This window comes from Curcuma longa, unplaced genomic scaffold (assembly GCF_044706935.1).
Source record: "Curcuma longa cultivar G26 ecotype Majalengka, Jawa Barat unplaced genomic scaffold, ITB_CL_G26_1.1 utg8573_np1212_1322966_RagTag, whole genome shotgun sequence".
NCBI classification, from domain to species: domain Eukaryota; kingdom Viridiplantae; phylum Streptophyta; class Magnoliopsida; order Zingiberales; family Zingiberaceae; genus Curcuma; species Curcuma longa.
In genome coordinates, this window is record NW_027435604.1 from 276,758 (window position 1) to 300,246 (window position 23,489).

Below are 23,489 nucleotides of genomic sequence, written 5' to 3' on the forward strand. Positions count from 1 at the left end.
TGTGATGGGTGTTTGGATAATTAAATAAAAATTATATTATAATTAAAAATATATTTATATTCTTGCTAATTAATTTATTTATAATCTATTATAATTAAACAAAATACTTATTACAAATAAATGAAGTTATTATAGCTAAATAAGGACATGATTATTCTAGATATTTTTTTAAAAAAACTAAAGACGTGTTATTAACTTAAATAAAGTTACATGAATAAATTTGAACAAATATTAATATTCATAAAAATGATCCATCAATAAAAATTATGAATTATATTTATTAACAAAATATTTATCAAATTTGTAAATAAATAATATCAACCTCACTAATCAATTAAATAGATTTTAAAATGTAAACATTTTAAATATTCAAACAAATTCGAATAGAGAGATTGACAAACTTGAACAACATAAATTTTAAATTAATTAGGCTCATTTACAGCCCAAATAAATGACAATGTATAAAATATAAGAAAATTCATCCCTCGTGATTTACCTTTAACAAAAAGAAAATATTTTTATAGTTCAAATTTTTGATATAATAGGATGATAATATAACTTTTAAATCAATAAAAACTCTAATTCATACTAAAGTGTTTTTCATCCCTAATCTCAACTTCTTAACCCTCATTTTTGGCTACTTCTTCTTCCTCCACCTTTTGCCATGGATTGCAAGCTCATATTAGACATAGAAAGTATCATTCTCCAATTTGTTGCATACGAGCCCTATGAAACTCAAATTGTTTACACTAAACCATAACTTTCGCCTAGTTATCGAATCTTTCACCTTAGACATATATCGCCATACCATAGTGCCAACCCGAGATTGATCTCACAAAACTTTCATTTCGAAAAAGATAGCTCACCACCCTTAACTCTTCCTCACAATCAATGGATATCACTCTCTTTTTGCCACCTTTACCCGAAGGCATTTCACCAACCTCACAACACAAGCATGTGAGTCATAGGTAATACTCTCTACAAACAACTGTGAGGCCGATCGTGTAGAACCTCCACATTTTTGTCACATGTGAGTCATAGATAATATTCTAACAAATATCTATCGATCTATCTATCTATCTATCTCATCGGAAGTAAGTCGATCGCATCGATGGCATAGCTCGGATATGATTTAGGGTTACAATTCGGGGAACCTGAGTCAAGCCCACAAAACACTTGTTCTGGTCGAACCTAACTCTCAATGGAGATATTCCAAGCTTTCACTGTCACTCGCTGTGTGCAGATGGAGATCGTTAGCAGAAACATTAACAGAAGCTGGCTGGTGACTGCTGACCTTCAATTCATGTCGCAGTCTGCAAACAGAACACGAATCATCCAAGAAAAAGTGTCTGTGAAATTCTCGATTGTATATGTTGTTTATTCTGAAATTACAGTACCAGTTTGGTTTGTGATCTTCTTGAACTCTCTTAGGGTTATTGAAGAATCCAACTTTTTTCCTGTTCTGTTCTGTTCTGTTATCTGCTGTCGCACTGGTGATCCCTCTGTTCATGGACTGGAACAATTGGACTTTGATTGTGTGCACTGTTTTGAGATGCCTGGAATTGGTCGAGGATGGTTGTGGTTGACGATTAGGAGCTCCAGTTCACTCCGGGGAGCTGGTAGGGATGCTGGTGGAAGATGGAAGCGCCATGAATGATCTGGTTTTGGTATGCCCTGCCGTGGTCAATCTGGTCGAGGAGCATCCGGTTTTTGCGCTGGGAGTCGTCGTTTGCAGCAGCGCTGCCATTGCTGCAGCTGCTGGCGTTGTTGTCGTTGCTGCTGTCGAGAGAGGCGGCGTTCCAGTAGGGGGAGAAAAGGGGGTGGCGCAAGGGGAAGGTGAGGTTGAGCTTGGTTCTCGGCGCGGCGCCGAGGTGGGCGATCGGGTTAGCGGGCAGGCCGACCTCTGCGGCGAGAAGCCCCTCGAAGAAGGTCTCGTCGTTCGCCATCAGGACGTTGTAGTTGGTCGGCGGCGGTCGGAGCTCTTCCATCTGCCCGCTCGACGCGGCGCCGAGCGCGTCACCCGCGCCGCCATCCTCCGTAGAGGACCTATTGCCGACGCCGCCGGCGTTGCTCTTCTTGTAGATGCGGCACAAAACCCAATCATCCAGCTACAACACAACACGACAAATCGATCAATCGAGCACCCACGAAGCAATCGCGTGCGATCAAATTTTTAAGGTTCTACCCGGAGCGATCCGCCCCTCTTCTTGTTGACGACATGGGGAGGTCCGCTGCTGCTATGGCGGTAGTGGTCGTCGACGAGACGGTACTCGTGCATGATCCAGTTGGTCTTGACGCCCTTCGGCGGCTTGCCGCCGTAGAAGACGAGGACCTTCTTGACGCCAACCTTGACCTGGCTCCTGCCCGAGGTCAATATCGGTTTGTCGGTGCCGGTGGCCTTCCAGTACCCGGACGTCGCCGCCCGGTTAGGCCGCGCGCCGTTGGGATACTTCCGGTCCCTAGGGCTAAAGAAGTACCACTCTTGCTCCCCAAAACTGGCCTTTCCTGTGACAATAATAGCAATTGTTAACTGTTAATCGAGCAAATGGGACTGGAAATCGCAGAGAGGAGGAGGAAGGGGGCGGGGTAACCTGGGAGCTCCCAGGGATCGAACTTGTAGAGATCGACCTCGGTGATGATGGCGACGGGGAGGGGGGCGGAGGCAGCCTTCTTCTTGAGGTAGTGGACGACGAGCTCCTCGTCGGTGGGGTGGAAGCGGAAACCGGGAGGCAGACGACGATGCTGCGGCGGATTTGACGGCGGCGGCAGCGGTGGTTTCATGGCGGCGCCGGAGGCGGCGTTCTCCATGTCGATGGAGAGCGAGAGGAGGAGGAGGAGGAGACGATGGCGGCGAAGGGTTATAAAGGCATCGGGAGGTGGGCCCAGCCAGCGGCGCGAGTCATGCTAACGCGGACTCCGGCGTTGTGCGTGGGGACCACGGCGGGTACGCGCGAGTGGGCGAGGACGGTGTGATCCGGATGGAACGGATGACGTCAGGCGACAGACTCGGGTGCCCAACAAATGTGATAGGAAACATTTCAATTACGCCCTCAGATTTCTAATTATTCAAATATCCCGATAACATGCGTTTCGTACTTTCTAATGGGCCTCTAAAGTACCAACCAAGCCCAATTATCATTGAAGCCCACGTTAAGCCATGGTCAGACCAACTTTACATTTCAATTTTCAAGGAAAAACAATAAATTAAAAGGGAAAAAGAAAATCATAAACAACGCAACCAAACGTAACACGGCATGCAGATTTATCACGTGAAGATTTTTATTAAGCGTCCCAGGTGGAGGCCCAGTTGGCGGCGCTCCCGACACGCGGCATAGCGTTGACCTTATCGAAGTAGTCAACGTTGAAACTGGCGCCGCACATGGTGCCCTCGCTGTCGACTCGCGGCATCGCCTTCATCTTGTTCATCGGATGCTCGAAGCTCCTCAGCCCTCCCTCGCTGTGGAACATGCAGCCTGAAAACCACAATTCACTTGCCGGATCAGTTTCATCGTTCGGTTTCCTTTTCCATTTCGAGTATAAATAGGGAGCTGAAATTGTTACCGGCGGGGAACGGAGCGTAAGACTTGCTGCAGCCACCCTTCACGATCTCCACCTCGTCGCCGATCACCACCGACCCGTCCGCCGCCACGCCCCAGAACAGCGGCACGCCGCCGTCGGAGCTCTGCCACCAGAAGTAACGCCCAAATTAAGAAAACACACGCCCGTTTGATTACTATCTAAAATTAGTTTGCTGCGGCGCAATGCAAACCCGCGTACCAGGGCGGCGAAGACGGCGCCGGTGGCGTTGTCGTAGACGACAAAGGCGAAGCTTCCGGCGATGTCCTTGAGGGCCTGATCGGCTGGGTAGGGCCCGCGGTCACGCAGCGTGCGGTAGACCTCGATCACGAGAAGCGCCTCGTCGGTGGACTTGCCGGAGAGGCCGTACTGGCGCACCAGCGAGCTCAGGTTGTGGATGCTCCCCACGAACACGCAGTAAACATCGTCGTAGCTACAGAACAATCTGCAGAGATACACAAAAAAAGGTTTAATTTCCGTTTATTTCAGATGATTTACGATGTCAAAATCTCTCCTTTCAGGAACCTTTGGTGGAGGAAGGAGGGACGGGGGGCGTGGGGGCCGAGGGAGGCGAGGGCGGCGCCGCCGGCGAAGGAGGCGCAGAAGGAGACGGCCGGGTGGGCGGCGTGGAAGTCGTGGAGGATCTCGTCGGGGCTCTTGGCGCAGCGCTGCCGGAGGCCGGGCTCCGGAGAGACGAGCTCCGGCGGAGGGCGGGCGAAGGTCTTGTGGAAGACGGCCAACATCTCTGTTTCCTTCAACGGAAAAGGATCGGTAATGGATTATGGAGCTGAGGAATGGGAATCTGGTGATTATTTATAGAAAGTTAATGGATTAAAAGGATAATTATTTTGTTAATATAATTGATGAGGAAAAGTGGATAAGAATTGCCACGCACAAGTCAAATTTAGACGAACCGTGGATATACTGCCACGTGTTAAAGGTCAATCAGATTTAGTAAATCTAGCTATGGATTTGAGAGAGAGACCCGATTACTCGAAAAGGAACATGTCGGTGGCGGCTTGTTCTGGATAAGAATGAAAGATCGGCGCTGTCTCATGTCCACGTAAGCAAGTTGGTGCTGTGGATGCTGTCAGGTCGCCACGTGTATCTTTTTTTTGCTTTATCCGTCGGTAAGAATCTCCGGTTCAACTATCCAAATCCATGCTTGGCTTCCAATCAAAAGGAATTGTTATGATAGGAAAACAAAAATAAAAATAAAAATATTTATTAAATTTGATAAAGAGGGTTGCATTACTATTAGAAATATAATATTAACTAATTTAATTTTGTCAAGTCAAATAAATTAGTCATGTATTTTTTTTAAATAAATGCTTAACAATTTTTTAAAAAAAGATGTTCCTCTTTTTTTCTTTTGAAACATAAGTAATTATGAAAAATTGATACTTAATTGAGGGATAGATCCTACACTTATTAAATTAGTGACCAACAAGCATAATAGAACTTAGTATGAACTTTCGGAATGTGATGAGCATGCAAATAAAAAAATTGAGAGTTAAATCAGACAGTAATGCTATATTTCATTAATTTGATTAAAGCAAATCATTTGAAATTTAATTTGACCAGCACTGGACTGTATTGTTTGATATTAGTCAGTAATCATCTTTATTGGTGGAACAGGATGACAAACAATCTGCTATGTAGAAATAGCTACCACAAGCGACAAGTTCTCCAATAGGGATTTGTACAGTGTTTAAAACCTAGATCCAGATATCAGAAAGAGTAAAATGAGTCATTAAATCTATTGAGATAATAATGGAACAGAGGATCTGTCAATAGATCACCGGATTTACAGCTTCACCAAATGCAACAAAGGCAAATTCTCCACCAGGAGCAAGTAGAAGGCCAACTCTTATTGCTGCTATTGTTGAAATACCAAATAGTTTACCTACTAATGCAACCACCAGAGTCTTTCCAACAATCAAGAGACCTAATGCCCCCATAATAACTGGAAAGTTTGCAAGAAGAAGCTTTGGATTGATAGACATACCAACCTGAAAAAATTGTAGATGGCAAGAGAAGAAATGCAGATTGTAAGAATTACGTTAACTATCAAACAAACTGTAGCAAACTATATTGAAGCAACAGTACAATCTAAAAACATCATTGCAGAAATAGTTCAAAACATAATGCACCTATTTGAATTATTAGTTTCATCATCATCAAGCCATTTCTGTGCCAACTTTCTAGGATCAGCTACATCAATTTTCTCCCTCAATTGAATTTATGCAAGGCTATATCACCCTAGCCTTGCAAAAAAAAAAAGGATTAAGATGATGCACGATTTGAGTATAAATCAATGTACAGTTGGTCATTGCATTATTTGGTCACTCTCAGTGGATGTGAAATGCATATAGAAAACAGTATCTCCATGTGCCAAGATCACCATTCATCTATATCACCAAATAGCCTTCTAATTTGGATTGAGTTTTCATAATAGTAGTTGGCTCTGTTCAGTTTCAAAAGACAAGAATACAATAAATATCAGCTAAATTAAGTTAAAATTTTGATATTAGACCCTTTGTGACTGTAAATCTTTATTACTAATTTTTCTTTCCAATTATATGCAATGCCATTTCTTCAAAGAATCCAATAAATTGAAGATTAATTTGCAATAGTTAGGTTTCCTTATTTGAATTGTCAAATCTGTGTGCCAAATTGTAAACTGATTTGCATGCTTCAGCAAGGAAGGAGAAGGCTTTTAGCACTTATCTACCAAATTTTTAAGGATAGTGTTAAATTAGTTGAGGTAGTAATTTTTTTGTCTTTCAGATTAGTTATAACACAGCAGAAATTGACAATGTGCATTCTTCAATTAATCAACCTCAACATGACAATTGTGTGTGTTGCAGAGCGCCACACAAAAATGGCCTATTTCTGTGTGCTACAAGATGCCCATGAATGGAAAGCAAAGGGAGTGCCATACCCAACTTTGACAAAAGTTGAGCAATTTCTGAATGCAGCAAGCTAATGCAATAAAGATAAAATTCAGAACAATTTATGTCTTATGCCGTGAACAAGAAAGCAACATCACCATAAAGGGCAGAGTATTAAAGAACCAAACAAGTCACGAAGTAGATGGCTGACCACAGAGGGAGCAAGGCACCTGAGCTTCCACAACATGCAAGCACACAAGCAGCAGTGTAAGGCAACACTACTGCTTCTCAATGCAAGCAGCAGCAGTAGCAGTGAATAGAAAATATAAACAAAAAATAATGCTAATTCCATATAGCTATTTAATGGTACAAATGGCAAAGTAAATTCAGCCTCTCAAATGATCCCATCTTGGTTGTTTGAAAATCACAGAATGCATCAAGAAACATGTGTGACATGGAGAATCAGGTTTTAGACTTGACCCTTGATTTTGTTCACTTGCATTATCAAAATTCTGTAAGGAAGATAGGAACTGATATACTTACTGTTATGAAAAAGAGGCCTAACAGAAGACCACGATAAGTAGCAATATCTGATTCAACCTGTAAGGAAAACTCAGTCTCTGATAGGAGGAGACCAGCCAGAAAAGCTCCCAATGCCATAGAGAGTCCAGCCTGTACAGGATATTTCATTTGTCATCATTTCAAAATCTAAAGATTTGTCAGAAATCATTAAAATTAGTTGTGCAAACCCGTTCTGTCAGAAGACTTGTTCCTAGGATAACAAATAGCGTATTTGCAGACAATATCTCAGCATTTTGGTTTTCTGCAATTTGCTTATAAATTGGCCTAAGAAGCTGCAAGTTCATCACCAACTAAGATTTCATCTCTTTCAGCAGTTCGATTGTCGATGGAAACTGTAGATAAGTTCACCATAGAATGAGGCTCTTCCTTGACTAACTGGTCTTGAAAAGATTGAGGTTGCTGGTCAGAAGCATCAGTATTAGAGATGACTTTCTCAGCTCTCTGTAATGCCAACGCTGCATCATTAACACGTGAGTAGCCTCAACTTCAAAAGCTACTGCTTTTTCAGCAAGAAGCTAATGTTCACGACATCCTCCTCAGCCTTTAACGATTCCAACTGAGCTTTCTCAGTAATCCCATGTAACCTCTCTACTTCTCTCTGGGTGTTCCTCTTTCCTTATTTGGATATGTTTCAATGACTCATTGCAGCTTTCCAAGGTTTCCTTACAGCTCCTGATCTCTTCTTCAGCAGGCAAAAGTGCTTGTCGTTGTTACTATTACCAGAAGGTCCTGTCGATGTTCTCTGTTCCAACAAAATCAATAGATCCTAGTGCCAACCAAAGCCTAGCCGCCATCGAGAGTGCCATGGTAGGTTCCTGAACTGCTTCATTGGCGATATCCTCTTCAGTAATGATATCCTGAATGATGGAAAGAGCAGAATTGGCATCATACCGAGCACGTTCAGCTTTATCTTTCAAGGCAATTGCTGTCTCTGATACCTTCAGTGCCTTCTCCTCAAACATGGCACTGTTAAGCCTAGCAACCTGCAACTCTTTGATAGCTTTCTGTAGCAACTCCCTCAGTTCATCCAGCTGACAGGCGTCCTTTTCCTCTACTAGTGGACTAGTCGACTTAGCATCAGAAACAGGCTCTACTTCTGATTCCTCCATAGGAGACTTCTTTTCATCTACTAAGTCACCTCCAATCACATCAGTATCCTCTCTGCTAAGACCAATATATGCGATGGAATCGTTGGAGTGATTATTCAATAGCATGGGCCGCTGCAAAAGTTTCCTATGGTTAAAGAGATAGCTTCCAGAAACTCTCCCCTTTTGCGAGTCCGCGAAATCTCTCCCATACGCTCCCGCACGAACGCAACGACGCCAGCAACATTTCCTTCCGACCGAATCAGTCGCAACATGAACTACAGAGTCGCGAACTAAATAGCGATTCCGCCCTCTGTATGCGAACTTCAAATAACCCAAACCGATGCCATAATCGTGAGCCGTCGACGACGTCCGAACGCCACAAGCTAAATCCATGCTCGGCTACCGAAGCAAGCAAATCCGGCACCTCCCCCACCTGTGGAACAAAAAGAAACCCCAGTCACGATCACAACACTTCCAAGACAACCCTCCCCTTGCAGAAAGAAAAACCACAACTAAATCATCCATACCTAACTCGGCCACACTTTCTCGCAAAACACCGAACAAGAAAGATCAAAGCCCTAAACACGTGATGAGAGCAGGAACGACGGCGGAGGGCGGCGATTCCGGCAGCAACAGCTCAGCTCAGGCAAAAGTGGAGACGGCGACTGGCGACGATCATCGACGGCGGAGAGGCAGAGGGCGTCGGTGGCAGGAGCTCATTCTCCGCCGGGGTGCCACGTGAAGAGCGGCGTCGCAAGCAGCGGAGCGCGTCGGAGTCTGCACGTCGAAAGCAACGGCACCTCGCTCCTCGAGAGCTCGGATTCGGATATGGACTTCTCACCCGAATCCAATCCGAATCCGCGAAGTTGATGCGAACAGAAAATTTTATTTTAAAAAATATTATTTATGTAATGTAAGTTTTTATTGTTACAAAAAATATATATAAAAATCTAAATAAAAGTAAAAGTAAGTGCTTAATAATGTTTATGTAAAAAAATTATTAAATTTATGAAACTAAGTTCTATATGAATAAGAGCGGAGTCGGATATTATTTATCCAAATTTTAATCCAAGAGACTGATAAAATTAAAGAGAAATTATAATTTAAATTTACTATAGAAAAAATGAAAATGTGTAAGAGAAAAAAAATAGTTCAGAGACTTTTGATCAACTTTGGATTAAGGAGGCTATAAAATTTCTAACTCTATCATTGTGTATGAGCTTATTTATATTTAATTAGCATAGAAATTATAAATCAAATAAGCTTAAAGGGAAAAATTCTCCCTTGTGTGACTATGAGTTTTCTATTATGAATCAACACTTTTTTTTTCTTTAAATTAAGAGTTTCATTTTTGTTTCCCTTGCATTTTTTTAATGTTTTTTAAATAAACCAACATTTTTTCTTTAAATTAGGAGTTGCTTTTTTATTTAGAATATTTTTGAATAAAATTTGACTAAATTACACTTACCTTCTTGAAGTTTTAGATATTTTATTTTAAAATATTTAATCTATTTCCTAGTGGCAAATTGAATGTGAACAAAATCCCAATAATTTTTTTTAAAAAAATCAACAAGATAGTTACATCAACTTCAAAAAATCAACCCTAATCAACATCTACTAAATCTACTTTTGAAAATTTAATCTAGAAATAATTAAAAAATATTACTTCTTAATTATATAATTAGATTTATTCTCACCTAAATCCAACCTCTTACAAGCTTCTTATAATTATAACCCTCAACTTTTTCATTTCCTCACACGTTTCTCCCAACACAAGGAAGCTTGGCTCACGATAAGGCCTCCTCTATGCCTGCGGAGCACCGGACCTTCCCCTCGGTGGCGCACTGTTGCGACGCCGGCCGCGAGGCCCACGCCGCCGCCGCCGACCTCGACGGCACGCTTCTCGTCTCCCGAAGTTCCTTCCCTTACTTCTTCCTCCTCGCCGTCGAGGCCGGCGGCTTCCTCCGCGGCGCCGCCCTGCTCCTCCTCTCCCCGGCCATTCTCCTCGTCTACAAGCTCTTCTCCGAGGCCGCCGGCATCCAGATGCTCATCTACGTGGCGGTGGCCGGCGTGCACGCGCGCGACTTGGAGCTGGCGGCGCGCGCGGTGCTGCCGCGGTTCTACGCCGCGGACGTGCGCGCGGACAGCTGGCGCGCGTTCCGGGCCTGCGGGCGGCGGCGGGTGGTGGTGACGGCGAACCCACGGGTGATGGTGGAGGAGTTCGCCCGGGAGTGCTTGGGGGCGGACAAGGTCCTGGGGACGGAGCTGGAGGTGGACGAGAGGACGGGGCGGGCCACGGGGAGGGTGGCCGCCGGCGGCGTCATGGTGGGGAGCCGGAAGAGGGAGGCCGTGGAGAGGGAGTTCAAGGCGGAGCCTCTGCCGGAGTTGGGGCTCGGAGACCGGGAATCTGACCACGACTTCATGGCTCTCTGCAAGGTCCTGCTCGTAACGGTTCCTCTATTTTCGTAATTTTCAAAAACTAATTCAAAATTTCCACTTTTTTGCTTCTATCGCCATGGATCAGGATAATTTTCTCAGCGAGATCATAAAAAAAGTGTTTTTTTTTTCAAGATTAATGAATTAGTACTTCGATTTTCGGAGTTGCAGGAAGCGTACATGGTTCCTTACGACCGGAAGGCGGCCCGCGTGCCGCCGGCGGAGCTCGACTCGCCGATCATCTTCCATGACGGACGGCTGGTTCAGCGGCCGGATCCCTTCGTCGCCCTCCTCACCCTCCTATGGCTCCCGTTCGGCTTCGCCCTCGCCCTTCTCCGCGTCTTCCTCAACCTCCCCGTCCCCGCCCCCTTCGTCCGCCATACTTACCGCCTCACCGGCATCCGCCTTTCCATCCGTGGCTCCCCTCCGCCGGCGCGCACCCCTGGGCACCTCTTCGTCTGTAACCACCGCACCGCGCTGGACCCCATCATCATCAGCATCGCACTGGGCCGCCCGGTGGCTTGCGTCACCTACAGCGTGAGCCCTGTCTCTGTTTCTTTGTCCCCGATCCGCGCCGTCGCCCTCTCACGTGATCGCGCAGCCGACGCCGCCCGCATCGCGGCACTGCTGGAGGAGGGCGACGTGGTCGTGTGTCCGGAGGGGACGACGTGCCGGGAGCCGGCATTACTGCGATTCAGCAAGTTGTTCGCGGAGCTGACCGACCGGATCGTGCCGGTGGCGGTGGAGGCGAGGCAGAGGGTGTTCTACGCGAGCACCGTGCGTGGGTGGAAGTGCATGGACCCATTCTTCTTTTTCATGAACCCGCGGCCGGCGTACGAGGTCACGTTCCTGCCGCCGCTGCGGGCGGAGGAGACGTGCGGCCGCGGGAGGCGGACGCCGGAGGAGGTGGCGAACAACGTGCAGGCGGCCATCGCCGGGGCACTCAGGTTCACATGTACTGGGCTCACCAGGAAGGACAAGTACATGAGGCTGGGCGGCAACGACGGCAGGCTTCCGCCGGAGCCAGAGAAGAAGGTGGAATGATGCCGAGTGCTTCATGAAGCATCGCATGACTGCAAATCTGATACAATTATTTTAGTGTTATATATATATATATTCTGCTGTAATGATAAATTTATTATCGTTTGACATTATAATCACGAATTCAAATCGTGAAAATAACCTTTGATAAGGTTGCAATAGATTCTCAATGCCACTCCACGTTGATGGAAATTTAATGCATGGGACTGTCCTTTATCATTTTAAGTATGATGTTTTGATATTTGCTAATGCAATTTAAATTAGATATCTGTTTTAATGGGTCGAATTAAATTCTAATTGACATTTTGGAGACCTGTTACATTAAATTCTAATTGACTAGGTTTAATGTGTAGGAGGTGAATAGACGGTTAAGAGAATTAGCACTCGTCTTTAAGAAAAACTTTGATCGTTGCTTAGGTAACTTAATGCCTACCTCCTGTTTGAGTACCCAAAGGTCGAGAAACAAACCTAAGATGTTCGTCTAGTCGATGACCTAGGGCATGAATAGTCATTTGGGGCACATATAAAGGATTTTGTGGTGGATATTTTGGCCTCATCCTTATTTTGTAAGCTCTACTGAAGAGGTCCTTTGCTTCTAGAGGGGCATCTAAGAAGATTTTTATGTATAATGGGTCTTAATCAAAGATGAGACCTTGCCTAATCAAAATTTCTTGATCTAGGAGTGAAGCTAGATGAAGGATATTCTCAACTAAAGAAATTTTTGCCTAAATCAGAAAGTTTTCCATTTAGTTTGGAGACATACTAAAGTATTATCCTATTCAGCAGCAAAAGAGTTCACCAAACCCTGGAGAAGAAGCTAGATTGATCCTATCAGGCACTGGAAGATACAATTATATAAGATAAACATTCACCCCTATCACATTCAATTTGGTATTGACATGTTTGAACATCATGTTAGCTTTATAAGAGTTTGAATTTGTGATTTTTTTCTATCTTAATTCCAACTCATGGCAAAAAATATAGAAAAAGTCACAAATGGAGAAAGTATAAGTGATAAGATGCTCAATGAAGATAACAAAGATGCAAGATCAGTGCAACAGTTGAGAGAACTTAGAACTAACCTTAGCAAGTTGATTTCATTTTTGGAAAAATAAAATCTTCTTAAAATACCATGAACAAGGTTGAAACATTCTGAAACTATGCAAAAAGAAATTTGAACACACCTTTTCTGTGCAGGTTGAGATAGTAGACCGACCTTGCGTTTCACTGCAGATGATCACCAGCACTACCCAATCTCCTGCTGCTTCCACCTAGAAGAGGAAAATGTTTCCAGATTCCCAGTGAACAATAAAAGGTGGTAAATGAGAATACATCTTCGAAGTTCTTTAGTTTCACTTGTTGCACTTCATCAAGTAAAGCACATGAATTGTCTGTTTTATAGTGAGTTTTAAGCTACAAATTGCTGAAAAAAGAAGTATCATATACAAAATTACTTATACACTTGCAATCAGCTTGATGCTCTCGGATAGATTTGGTCTTTCCATTTATTTATCAAATGCAATGATACCAAAAAATGTCATTTCACTAAAGATGCCCACAACAAAATCGACTAACACACTTCTTTGCCATCTGCTGATACAGTGTAAATGGCAAAGGATGCAAAGATCAATTACTCCAACTTAGCTATTTCTTTCTCCCATTTGAGCCCAAACATTTGACGGCCAAAGGGCACAATGAGATTGTATCGTAGAATCTGAAATATAGTAATCGAAACAAGTCTTAAGAAAAGCAAATATGTGAGTCCATGAAGAACAAATACAGCAAGCTAAATGTATTCACCTTGCTGTTGATGTCACGCATCTGAGCCTTGAGGATCTCAGAATCCTTCTGCCACTTTGAGTGCTCATGATCAGATTTTCTGGCCCAAGCCTTCTTCAAGCTTGTCCTCCACTCGGCAATGCCGGAGTGGATTTCCTTGTTCAGTTCCACCCACTCAGGCGCAAAACCATTTCTTGAAAGGATTCTGTACAAGGTATCTTCTGCAGGATCTACATGTGGATTTGAATCAAGGTTAAGAGGTCTGCCTTTCCCTGGTAAGTTCTCAAAATCCCCTTGTTCCATTGAATGCCATATCCTTTGTTCGACGACATTGACTATGTCAGTTTCCGACCTGAAAATCAAAGATCCCAAGAGGGATGAAATCAAGCAATCAAACAGAACAAAACATCAACTATTTCTTGGACGCAAGGGTAAAGGTGAGGTTGTCTATATGATCAAAAGAATTGCACCCTTCTCCTTGCAATAAGTGTTTGTTAAGCTAATCCGTCAAAAAAAATGGAACTTTTACAAAATTAGTGATGAAAAACACTCAATCACATCTAATTTTGGATCAATTGCATCTCTCCCAGGAAACTGGGAGAAGCTCTATGATTATTCTGTGGTAATCGATGATAATGGTGAGCGGTATCAGAAACTATCTAATCTAACAAAATATATTAAAATATAAAGAAATTCAAATAAAATTCAGATCGAGGAACAAGAGGACATGTGGAAGTTCGAAAGAGGGGCGCCAATGCAAGACCTGATGGCGTTGCCCAACCCGCGGAGCTCGGGAGGGAGCTTCCGCTCCTTTATCGCGTCGGCTACTGTTGCCAAACGGTGAGATAGATTCTTCGGCCGAGACTTCGACGACGAAGAAGGAGGGGAAGAGGACATCGCCGCGGACTCAGATGAGGCAGGGTCGGGATCGGTCCAGGAGAAGGACCACATCATGTGGAGATGAACGCGTAAGGCGTCGGGAGATCTCCGGACACACAGCGGCGCCGTCAGAGCTCCGGCCATCGTAGTTGGTCGGCGTCGGAGTCGATTCCCCGCCCGATTCGAAACCCTACCCTCGTATCTAACGCATCGATTCCTCGGGCGGCTGCGCAAGGAACAGCCACCAGGGTTCCATACGGCCAGGAAGCGGACACATCACGGTCATGCGTCAGAAGAGGGCCAGAGCCATCATTGTCATTGAGAATTTTATAATTGTTAATAAAATAACATTAATAAAAATTAAGGGTGTTAAATAATTTCAATATAATTGTAAATTTAACCAACTCAAATTTGTAAATCTAAAATTATTATAAATTTTTGAAAAAAAATATATTAAATACTTTAAGATATAAATTTTATAAATTATAAAATAAATAAACATAAAAAAGTAGTATTATCCATTTATTAAAATGAAAGCGAGGGTGCAATAGCTAGTTTGATATGGAAAATATCTTTGTCTTAGTAGTTGATATGGTAGAAGTATATTTCTCCGCCGAGCACTTTTTGCTGTTTTTAAACTTTGAAAATAATTTCATATCTAAAATTAACACAGAGCGATGCTTAAGTGATACTTTAGAAGAGAAAGGAAAAATATTGCATAATGAATCATGAATGAGAGGTTTGTAAAACCTAGAAACAAGCCCAACAACTTCTGGCTTTAGTTCTCTTATCTCCACTTCAACAGGTTGGCTCAGCCCTCTCTAAGTAGAGCAAAACCAGGGACCAAATTCGTAGTATACAAAATCCCCAAAAACTCTTCCATCATCAAGTTATTATTACGGGGAAAAAATATATATATTAAATAACCAACTTAGAAAAATACATCCTTCCCTTCCCTTGGATTATCTATAACTTTTCGAGTAACGATCCTCATTACGATATTATAATTGCCCTACTGTAATGATCGTCGACCACCATTATTATTGCTAAAAGTAATGAGTTCGGGATCTTCTACTTCGCAACGACGTTCATCATTAATCGTGTTTATGTTGAAAAATGTGAATGGAAAAAATAGTGGATAGAAGTCCATTATAAATGAGAAGTTAATCTCACATTGAAAGTTGAGAAACATTAAAAGATTTAAAATAAATCTTAATTGCAAAAGTTATGGATGTGTCACAATCCAAAGCTTGGATATGAATTTATACGTTGATGACTGTTGTCTGTCTTTTTACTCAAGCATTGAATGATCTTCATTCAGCCATTCAAAAATCAGAACTTCAAGGCTACCATAGGAGAGGATACAACAACTTCCTTTTGTCATGCATGTCACTAGACAGTGTACTTGTGATAGCATTCAGGTACATGTTAAATTCACCACTAACCACTTTTTTTTTATTGTCAATATGGCTCAACATAATTTTGAAACATTGTCGGAGGAGATGATTCTATTTTAAGAAAATTATATCAAACGTATGCCTCGATTTCTATCTTTTCGACTCATCACTCAAGCGATAGCAACCCACTTAGACTTGGCTGACTCGATAGTCGTTGGGACGACGCAAACAATTGGTACTCGAGCGATAATACTTCACTAACCACTCGAGCGAGGCAACCTCTCGAACAATGGCTTCCACTCGGGCTAAGAAAGAGCATAGGCTTGGACCTTCAAAATGCTCAAGCACTCGATGTTTGGACACTTGGTAGCACGTGCAAACTCTGATTGGCTTGTGCACTTGACAACTTAACTCAAAGCGTGATCCAACCAATTCAAGTTAGCAGCATGAGATTATTAACTCACGTCATCTTAACGTATAAGTCTGAGTTTTGAATTATAATTTCAACTTCATATTATTTCCTGCAACTCTGATAATAATATGAGATTATTCCCGATAACAAAAAATTATCCAACACTTTATTGCTCGCTGCTTCCCCTTCGAATAAGATATTATCAAACCAACCCTACGCCCCTCTTTCCTGAGCCCCAATCTTCATGTTGAGCACTATCCAGCTTTAAGCTTGACTCCTTGACACTCCGATTTCGAATCCAACTTCCGGGCCCAAGTACCAAACACATTATATTTCCAGTGCCCTACTATGCCTGAGGCTCAAGTACCAAGCCCAATAACTTCCTTTAGTTCTCTTTTCTTTCAAGTTAGTAGGGGCGGCCAACTCGGTCCCACAGAAATTTTCCACCGACCACAGGATAAATCGGGAAGCGCATACGGCGACCAATCCAGATGTCAAGTGATTGCGTTCCCCGTTTGAAAAAAAATTGAGACAATACGTCGTAACTGGGGATCAAGTTAGCTCAGCTCATTTTCTTCAACCTCATTTCTTTCTAAAAAGTAAAAGAAATATTTATTATCAAAATGAAATGGGCTACAACTTTGGCCATGCATACAATTTAACAATCCTAACTAAAATCCATCCGTGATATGGGCAGTTAAGTTGAAGAAAAAGCAAGCAACTAAACGAAAGTAATGTGTTAGGCCAAAAATTAATAACTACTAGATAAGCATTTGGCTCGTAGCACGGACATACTTGGAGTGAAGTAAAGTCCTTCCATTTTTGTTTTTTTTACTTTATCTTCTTTATTATTTCTTGTCATTTTGATCTAGACATTTATTTTATTTTAATTGGTTTCTTTTTCTCCTAAGCATTTAATATTTTTAAAAAGGAGTTAGCTTCTTGCAAACAAAGTAAACCAACCTCGCTCTAAAAATCTCATCCACATCTCTTCTCTTTCTTTGGACTTTGGAGGTACAGAAGCGAAGAAGCCAAACCCTAAAAATACATTTAATATTTTCTATGTGCGTAAAAATTATTTTTTTTCATGGTGATCCACCAACGCCGGTGCCGAGGTGACGAGAAGACGAGCCGTTGCTGGTTCTCGAAGGGGAAACGGAAGGGGAAGGCGAAGCTTGACGGCGGCGGAGAGACCGGCTGCCGCTCCTTGGAGCCGTCGTCCTCCGACGGCGCGGGGAGATTGAGATCCAAAACGAAGGCGTTCTTGGTCACCTCCTTCTTCGCTTGCGGCAGCGCAGGCTCGTCCGCGGCGGCGGTTATCTGGCGGTGCCTACGCATGTGACCGCCGAGGGCTTGGCCGGAGGAGAACGACGTCCGGCAGATGGCGCACTTGTGCTCCCGCGGCAACTTCGGATCGCCAGTAAAGACAGTTCGGCCGCAGCCGTCCTCCGCCGTCGCAGGAGGCGGCATGTCCTTGGGTTTCTTGTGGCTGGTGCGGTGCCCGCCGAGGGCCTGGAAGGAACGGAAGCTCTTGCCGCACGTCTTGCAGTCGTACGCGCACGGCCTGCTGGAGAACCTGCGGCCGCCTCCACCGGCGGCAGCCGGGGTGGAAGAGGACCTAAAATCGGCGGAATCTGGAGGCGGAGGAGAGACGCGCCCCTGCGCGAGGAGGATGAGGCAGCGAGCCATGACCTCCTCCTCCGGGTCGGTGCTGCTGCTGAAGGACTCCGCCGACGAGGAGGAAGCGGCGGCAGCCGCCAGGAGACGCTTCGTCCGCTTGCAATTGATGACCACCGACGAGAAGTCGCCGTGTTTCTTCGCCGTGATATTGCCGATACTCTGCTTCATGGCTTCCTTCGACGCAACTAAAACAAGGAAGGAATAATAAGGGGGGTTGTGAAATTATATATATTTATAGGGAGTGTAAAGCTAGTGTGTTGTGACTTGTTCCAACGGATTAAGTGGAAAATAAGGGGTTTATTCGTAAACATGCCGTGAGAGGGTAATGGACTGACAATAAATCTATTGTGATGCTTGAGTAATCAAGGATCTGTTTACTTAGGAGGACGGATAGGGAAGGGGTGGATAATCAGTAGGGAAGTGATCCAAGGTGCTTAACTTCATGTTAAATAAACAAAAGAAATCGTCTCGCTCTCCTACAATCTATCCTTCCCCTAATTTGTCCTTCATAGTAAACATGCATAAGTGTCATATTTGTGCTTAATTATGTTTAAATATTAAACATTGAATTAGTTTTGTTAATTATGTGTCTCACTAAAGTTAGTTGTTCTCTTGAAATAGCTACTAATAACATGATTATAATTAACAACATTGTCCTTAAATTTTTTGAATATTATATAATGTATGTTAAAATTTTAATCATTTATTATCATCTTCATTTTTATCTTAGTTAAAAATATAAACTACAAATTGAAAAGTAAAAGAGAGAAATATGAAATTAAATAAATTCTAGATTACAAATCTATATATGCCATATTAAATTTTGTGATGATAAATAATTATGCTATTTCTTACTTTGAAATGGTAAATATTTATTCATTTTGTAACTGAAATGACATATTAATAAGCTTTATAGCCCCTAAACTTCAAGTTATTTACTCCCAAAAGCTTCAAAATAGAATAGCTATTACTTTATCTAACTCAAAACCCTAAACTTTGCAATATAGTTTTCCTCTTATCGTCCATACGAACAAACACACGAGAAAGTATAATATTATTGAACCCTAAAGTTAGAAACGACAGTGTGAAGACATATAGTAAATAGTGAGAATTAGACGTGATTTACTCCCCCTCATACGCCTTCTCCCTTTAATTTTAAGCTTGATCACTTTAATTTTAAGATAAGATAAATAAAAATGGGCAAACGTAAAAAAGGACGTCTAAAATTATACTTTTTTAAATAAATAAAATGGCATCCTATTATATTATTTATTTTGAAAGTACTTTTACTTTTTAAGTTTATTGTAATAATTACGATTAATTATTATAACATATAGTTATTATAATACTATAACAGCTAATAATACTGTTATAATAGTTATTTAAATAATTACTGTGATTATTTTAAAATAATTTTGATTAATTTAATAAAAAATAGTTTAATATAATAATCTTACTTACATAATAATTAGCATATGTTATAGCAACTATTTCTTAATTATTATAACAATGTTGAAATAAGAATAGTCATATTGATGTTATATGAATAGTATCGTAACACCTAAATGGTATTAATTACAATCAATGTGGATAAGTATTATAACACACGCTATCATTCAATTTTTCAAATATAATAAAAATAAAAAAAAAAATCATATGAGAGCATCCATATTGATTTGAATAATATATATATATATATATATATATATATATTCATCTTCAAAAAGTGTAAAACTCATATGCGGCATATTTATTATATTAATACACTCACATTTATTTCAACATTAGCATTCATTATTTATAAATCTTACTGGTCACTTATTCCTATTTATTCTTATTTTATATTAATTAATAAACACACCCATTCAATTAATTCTGTTCAAAGAATTGAAAGTTTGCATGTGTATAAATATTATAACACTCATCTGTATTAGTTATAACATTATTTTTGTTATAACACTCACACATTAATACCAATGTGAAAGTTTTGAGTAGTTAATGGATAGTTGGAATCCATAAATAATAAATATGAATATTAAAATAAATATGAATGTGTGTTAATAAAAAGGAGATATTAATATAATGAATATGTGATATGCTTATTTTTTTTATACAACATACTCACTGTCCTATGGTGGACATATTTTGATTACAAACTAATTATTTGATTTTTTTTATCCAATAAAAATAAGAAATGAATTACAAATCAACAATTTAAAAATAAATAATCAATTATTTCAGTGAGGAAGTAGTGGCGGAGGCGGTGCAAGTAGACATATATCTACATATCTCATCAATAAATATGAAGCATCTCTTGCTGTCCCGTCTTTCCAACTGTTTCCACAGCTGTTGAGAAAAACACAGCTGCGCTGCTAATTTGTCATATATATATATTTTTAGTTTTAATTTAGTAATCAATAATGGTTTTAAATACTAATTTAATGACTCATTTTGATCTGAAATCTTATGTATGTGAGTTCGAATGCATCCGAAATATATGTAACCCGTTAACACGTGGAGTGTATAAATGTATGTGATATCCAACAAGTTAATTTTGAAATCAACTTGTTTGCCCATTTTGGGCAGTTTAGATTATTTTGCCATGTATTAAATTTTGAATCAAAATGAATAATAAATGAGTCGATTCATATAAATTAGTTGATTTTTATCTCGAAAATGATTTCATAACCACTTTTTTCTTTAGATTTTTTTACTTTTATCTATACTTTTCGAATTTTAGGGGGAAAAACTCCTCTTAAAATAATAGTGATACACTACTTAGCTTTAAGAGAAGGGAAAGAGATAAACAATGACTATATTTGTATAGAAAAAAAAGATCTTGTTCGATGTTCTTAAAAACCTAAGTAGAAAGGCAGGAAATGGAGGATCGATAGAGTCGTGTGACCTACACTCAAGAAATGAAAGCCCATTTTCATGGTTGGGTCTCCTCGATGAGGAAGACACACAAGGCCCATTTTCATGTCACTACAGCTTCGCTCGAGTCATGAGGTCCTTCCTCAAGATTTTGCCTGCAGGTGATCTGGGAATGGTGCCTACGAAGGCAACTCTCCTGACCTTCTTGTAGGGTGCCACCTGATTCAGTTGTTTCAGTAGGTCAATCGCTGAACATTAATGAATATCGATCGATCGAACTCTTTCAAGGCATTCATTCGTTCATTACCTGAGCAGCGACAAACTGCATCACCTCCTCGCTTGTCAGTCGACTGTCATCCGCTCTCACCACGAAAGCCATGGGCACCTGCCCTGCCTCCTCGTCCTCCAACCTGCAACATCACCACCACATCTTTCTGTCTCATCGATTATGACGATCGAACAACAAGGCATGCAGTTGTATGTGCTACTCGAATTCGACTATCGATATTTGATGACAACACTTTGCAAACTGTTTGCGTTTCGATTAATTCATGCTCGATTTCGAGAGCAATGTGCTGGTATTTGGTATGAGTACGAAGGAGGTAGAAGAAGACGAAGACTCACGGTACGACTGCAGCATCGAGTATGTGAGGGTGCGTTGCAAGCAGAGCCTCCAACTCTGTTGGGGTAACCTGCAATTCAATGAAACAACTATATATTTTGATAGTAGTGTTCTTGTTTCGAATCCAATGTGGTACGAAGAATTGTTAGTTTGGGAGGTGATGAGCTCACCTGGTAGCCGTTGGGCTTGATGAGCTCCTTGATGCGGTCGACTATGAACAAGTAGCCGTCGTCGTCGAAGTACACCAAGTCGCCGGTCCTGAGCCACCCGCCGTTCGCCACCGCCTCCGCCGTCGCCGCGTCATTGCCCAGGTAGCCCCACATCACCGTGGGCCCCCTCAGCCATAGCTCCCCCACCCCTCCCGGCCCCTCCGCCTTCCCTGTCGCCGGCGCCACCACCCTAGCCTCGAATCCCGGCAGCAGCTGCCCCACGCCCCTGCCTTCCGCCCGCTTCGATGCAGCTGCCGCGAACGTCGCCGCCCCGCACGTCTCCGTCAGGCCGTACCCCTCCCTCAGCTCCACCCAGGGGTACCGGCGCCGGAACCCCCTCGCGGACGCCGGAGGCATCGCCGCCGCCCCGGTGCCGACGCGCCTCAGCCTAGATAAGTCCCAATTTTTGGGGGACTTCGCCATCGCCGTCACCACCGGCGGCACGGCCGGGATGTTCGTCACTCCGTGGCGCGTTACGGCTTCCATAGCCGCCGCGAGCTCGAACCGCGGCATCACTACTACTCTTGCGCCCGTCGCGGGCAGACCCAGCGCGAAGAAGACCAGGCCGTACACGTGGCTCATCGGGATGAAGGCGAGGAAGACGTCTCCGTCGGAGCCGCTCGCATCCGACGCCCACCGGAGCAGCGACACCGCCGCGATGAGGTTCCCGTGGGTAAGCACCGCTCCCTTGGGCGACCCCGTCGTCCCCGATGAGTACAGCACCGCCGCAGGGTCGGATTGCCGCCGTCCCGATGGCGTCGCCGCCATGGGGTCGCCCCACTCCATCATCTCCTCGGCCGACGGAAGCGTGTCATCGGTGACGTCGGGCGGGGACGGTCGGTGGGTGAGGAGGGTGGGGAGCCCGGCGGCGGCGGCCTTGTGGGCCTCCTCGGGTGCAGCGATGGCGATGGCCGCGCCGGAGTCGCGGACCTGGCGGACAACGTCGGCGGTGGTACAAAGTGGGTTGGCGGGGCAGAGTACGGCGCCGGCTGCGAGCACGGCGAGGGCGATAACAGGGTAAATAACAGAATTTGGAGCGAGGAGGAGCACGACATCTCCGGGGCAGATGCCGAGGCCAAGGCGGAGCGCAGCAGCAAGGGAGAGAACGGAGCGTCGCAGACTGGAGAAGGAGAGGCCGCGGCCGGAAGCCGAGTCGAGGAAAGCGAGGCGGTCGGTGGGCGTGAGCAGCGAGAGAACGAAGGAGGCAGTGTCGAGGGCGGGGTCGGAGGGAGGGAGATGGCGAGGGGAGAGGCGATGAAGAGAACGGAAGACGCCGGAATCGGCGCAGAAGCCGCTCCTCCGACAGTCCTCCGCCACCTTCACCTCCTCGCCCGCAAGGTGTTCGGCCATATGCTCGTATGAAACAAGAACAGAGTGCTACGAGACTTTCGAAGCGGTTTAAATTCTATACATTAAAACGGATGAACGGATGGAAAAGACAAAGGCATGGATTTTGGACGTTAAAACCGTTGCTTGTCGTATTAAATTTCTATATATTAATTAATAATATTTATTTATTTATTTAATAAAAATTATTGATTTCTTGTTGTTTTCTTCGTGCCGGCAGTTTATATATATATAAAAGACAGTTGATTGTTTGTCCTTAAGGCTTTGTTCTCTCTTTCTCATTGTTTGTAGATACAATGAGATTATTATTTCTTCTACGACTTGCTCTATCAAGGAAGAGGTCGTGGTTCACAAGGGTGGAATCATGTATTAGTTTATTTAGGTTTTTGAAACATAATTGAGTTGGTTACAACAGAACAGATTTATTGAAGTGGATAAAAGTCGAATCTCAATAAAACTAAGGTAATGTCCTCCTCTCATTGTCAATTGCAATTTTCCGATTTATTTTTTCACAGATGATCGTGGGACCGATCGTGTGAGGTCATTGGGGTAACAGATTCCATCTTTTACTGAAATGTATTAGTAAAACATGTGAAAAAAAGAGAAAGACAATCTTGAATTTTTTTTATCGGTCTGAGATTAGTTAACTAGGGGCTATCAAATTTCTGACTTC

At 42.9% G+C, this 23,489-nt stretch overlaps 6 protein-coding genes and 1 pseudogene across 6 annotated transcripts; 1 reads left to right on the top strand and 6 right to left on the bottom strand.

Annotated features, from left to right (window-relative positions):
• Positions 1–836: 836 nt before the first annotated feature.
• LOC141820792 (NAC transcription factor NAM-B2-like) lies at positions 837–2,816 on the bottom strand. The gene is made up of 3 exons (XM_074708146.1): positions 2,592–2,816; positions 2,186–2,505; positions 837–2,108 (listed from the first exon to the last, which is right to left on the bottom strand). The coding sequence occupies exons 1-3, from the start codon at positions 2,806–2,808 to the stop codon at positions 1,590–1,592; spliced, it is 1,056 nt and encodes a 351-aa protein (XP_074564247.1). The 5' UTR covers positions 2,809–2,816; the 3' UTR covers positions 837–1,589.
• Positions 2,817–3,116: 300 nt separating this feature from the next.
• Positions 3,117–4,342, bottom strand: LOC141820794 (stem-specific protein TSJT1-like). Its single transcript, XM_074708147.1, has 4 exons — positions 4,102–4,342; positions 3,778–4,021; positions 3,562–3,682; positions 3,117–3,473 (listed from the first exon to the last, which is right to left on the bottom strand). Exons 1-4 carry the CDS (start codon positions 4,317–4,319, stop codon positions 3,283–3,285), a joined length of 774 nt encoding a protein of 257 aa, XP_074564248.1. The 5' UTR covers positions 4,320–4,342; the 3' UTR covers positions 3,117–3,282.
• An 844-nt stretch (positions 4,343–5,186) lies between these two features.
• Positions 5,187–8,533, bottom strand: LOC141821002 (K(+) efflux antiporter 2, chloroplastic-like; annotated as a pseudogene).
• Positions 8,534–9,901: 1,368 nt separating this feature from the next.
• Positions 9,902–11,884, top strand: LOC141820791 (glycerol-3-phosphate 2-O-acyltransferase 4-like). Its single transcript, XM_074708145.1, has 2 exons — positions 9,902–10,576; positions 10,748–11,884. The coding sequence occupies exons 1-2, from the start codon at positions 9,947–9,949 to the stop codon at positions 11,618–11,620; spliced, it is 1,503 nt and encodes a 500-aa protein (XP_074564246.1). The 5' UTR covers positions 9,902–9,946; the 3' UTR covers positions 11,621–11,884.
• Positions 11,885–13,037: 1,153 nt separating this feature from the next.
• Positions 13,038–14,496, bottom strand: LOC141820950 (uncharacterized). The gene is made up of 3 exons (XM_074708315.1): positions 14,160–14,496; positions 13,418–13,748; positions 13,038–13,331 (listed from the first exon to the last, which is right to left on the bottom strand). Exons 1-3 carry the CDS (start codon positions 14,417–14,419, stop codon positions 13,248–13,250), a joined length of 675 nt encoding a protein of 224 aa, XP_074564416.1. The 5' UTR covers positions 14,420–14,496; the 3' UTR covers positions 13,038–13,247.
• A 2,417-nt stretch (positions 14,497–16,913) lies between these two features.
• On the bottom strand, positions 16,914–17,944 carry LOC141820941 (uncharacterized). Its single transcript, XM_074708307.1, has one exon. The coding sequence runs from the start codon at positions 17,930–17,932 to the stop codon at positions 17,135–17,137; it is 798 nt and encodes a 265-aa protein (XP_074564408.1). The 5' UTR covers positions 17,933–17,944; the 3' UTR covers positions 16,914–17,134.
• A 2,805-nt stretch (positions 17,945–20,749) lies between these two features.
• LOC141821004 (peroxisomal OPC-8:0-CoA ligase 1-like) lies at positions 20,750–22,819 on the bottom strand. Its single transcript, XM_074708370.1, has 4 exons — positions 21,431–22,819; positions 21,263–21,330; positions 20,946–21,048; positions 20,750–20,857 (listed from the first exon to the last, which is right to left on the bottom strand). Exons 1-4 carry the CDS (start codon positions 22,817–22,819, stop codon positions 20,750–20,752), a joined length of 1,668 nt encoding a protein of 555 aa, XP_074564471.1.
• Positions 22,820–23,489: the final 670 nt, after the last annotated feature.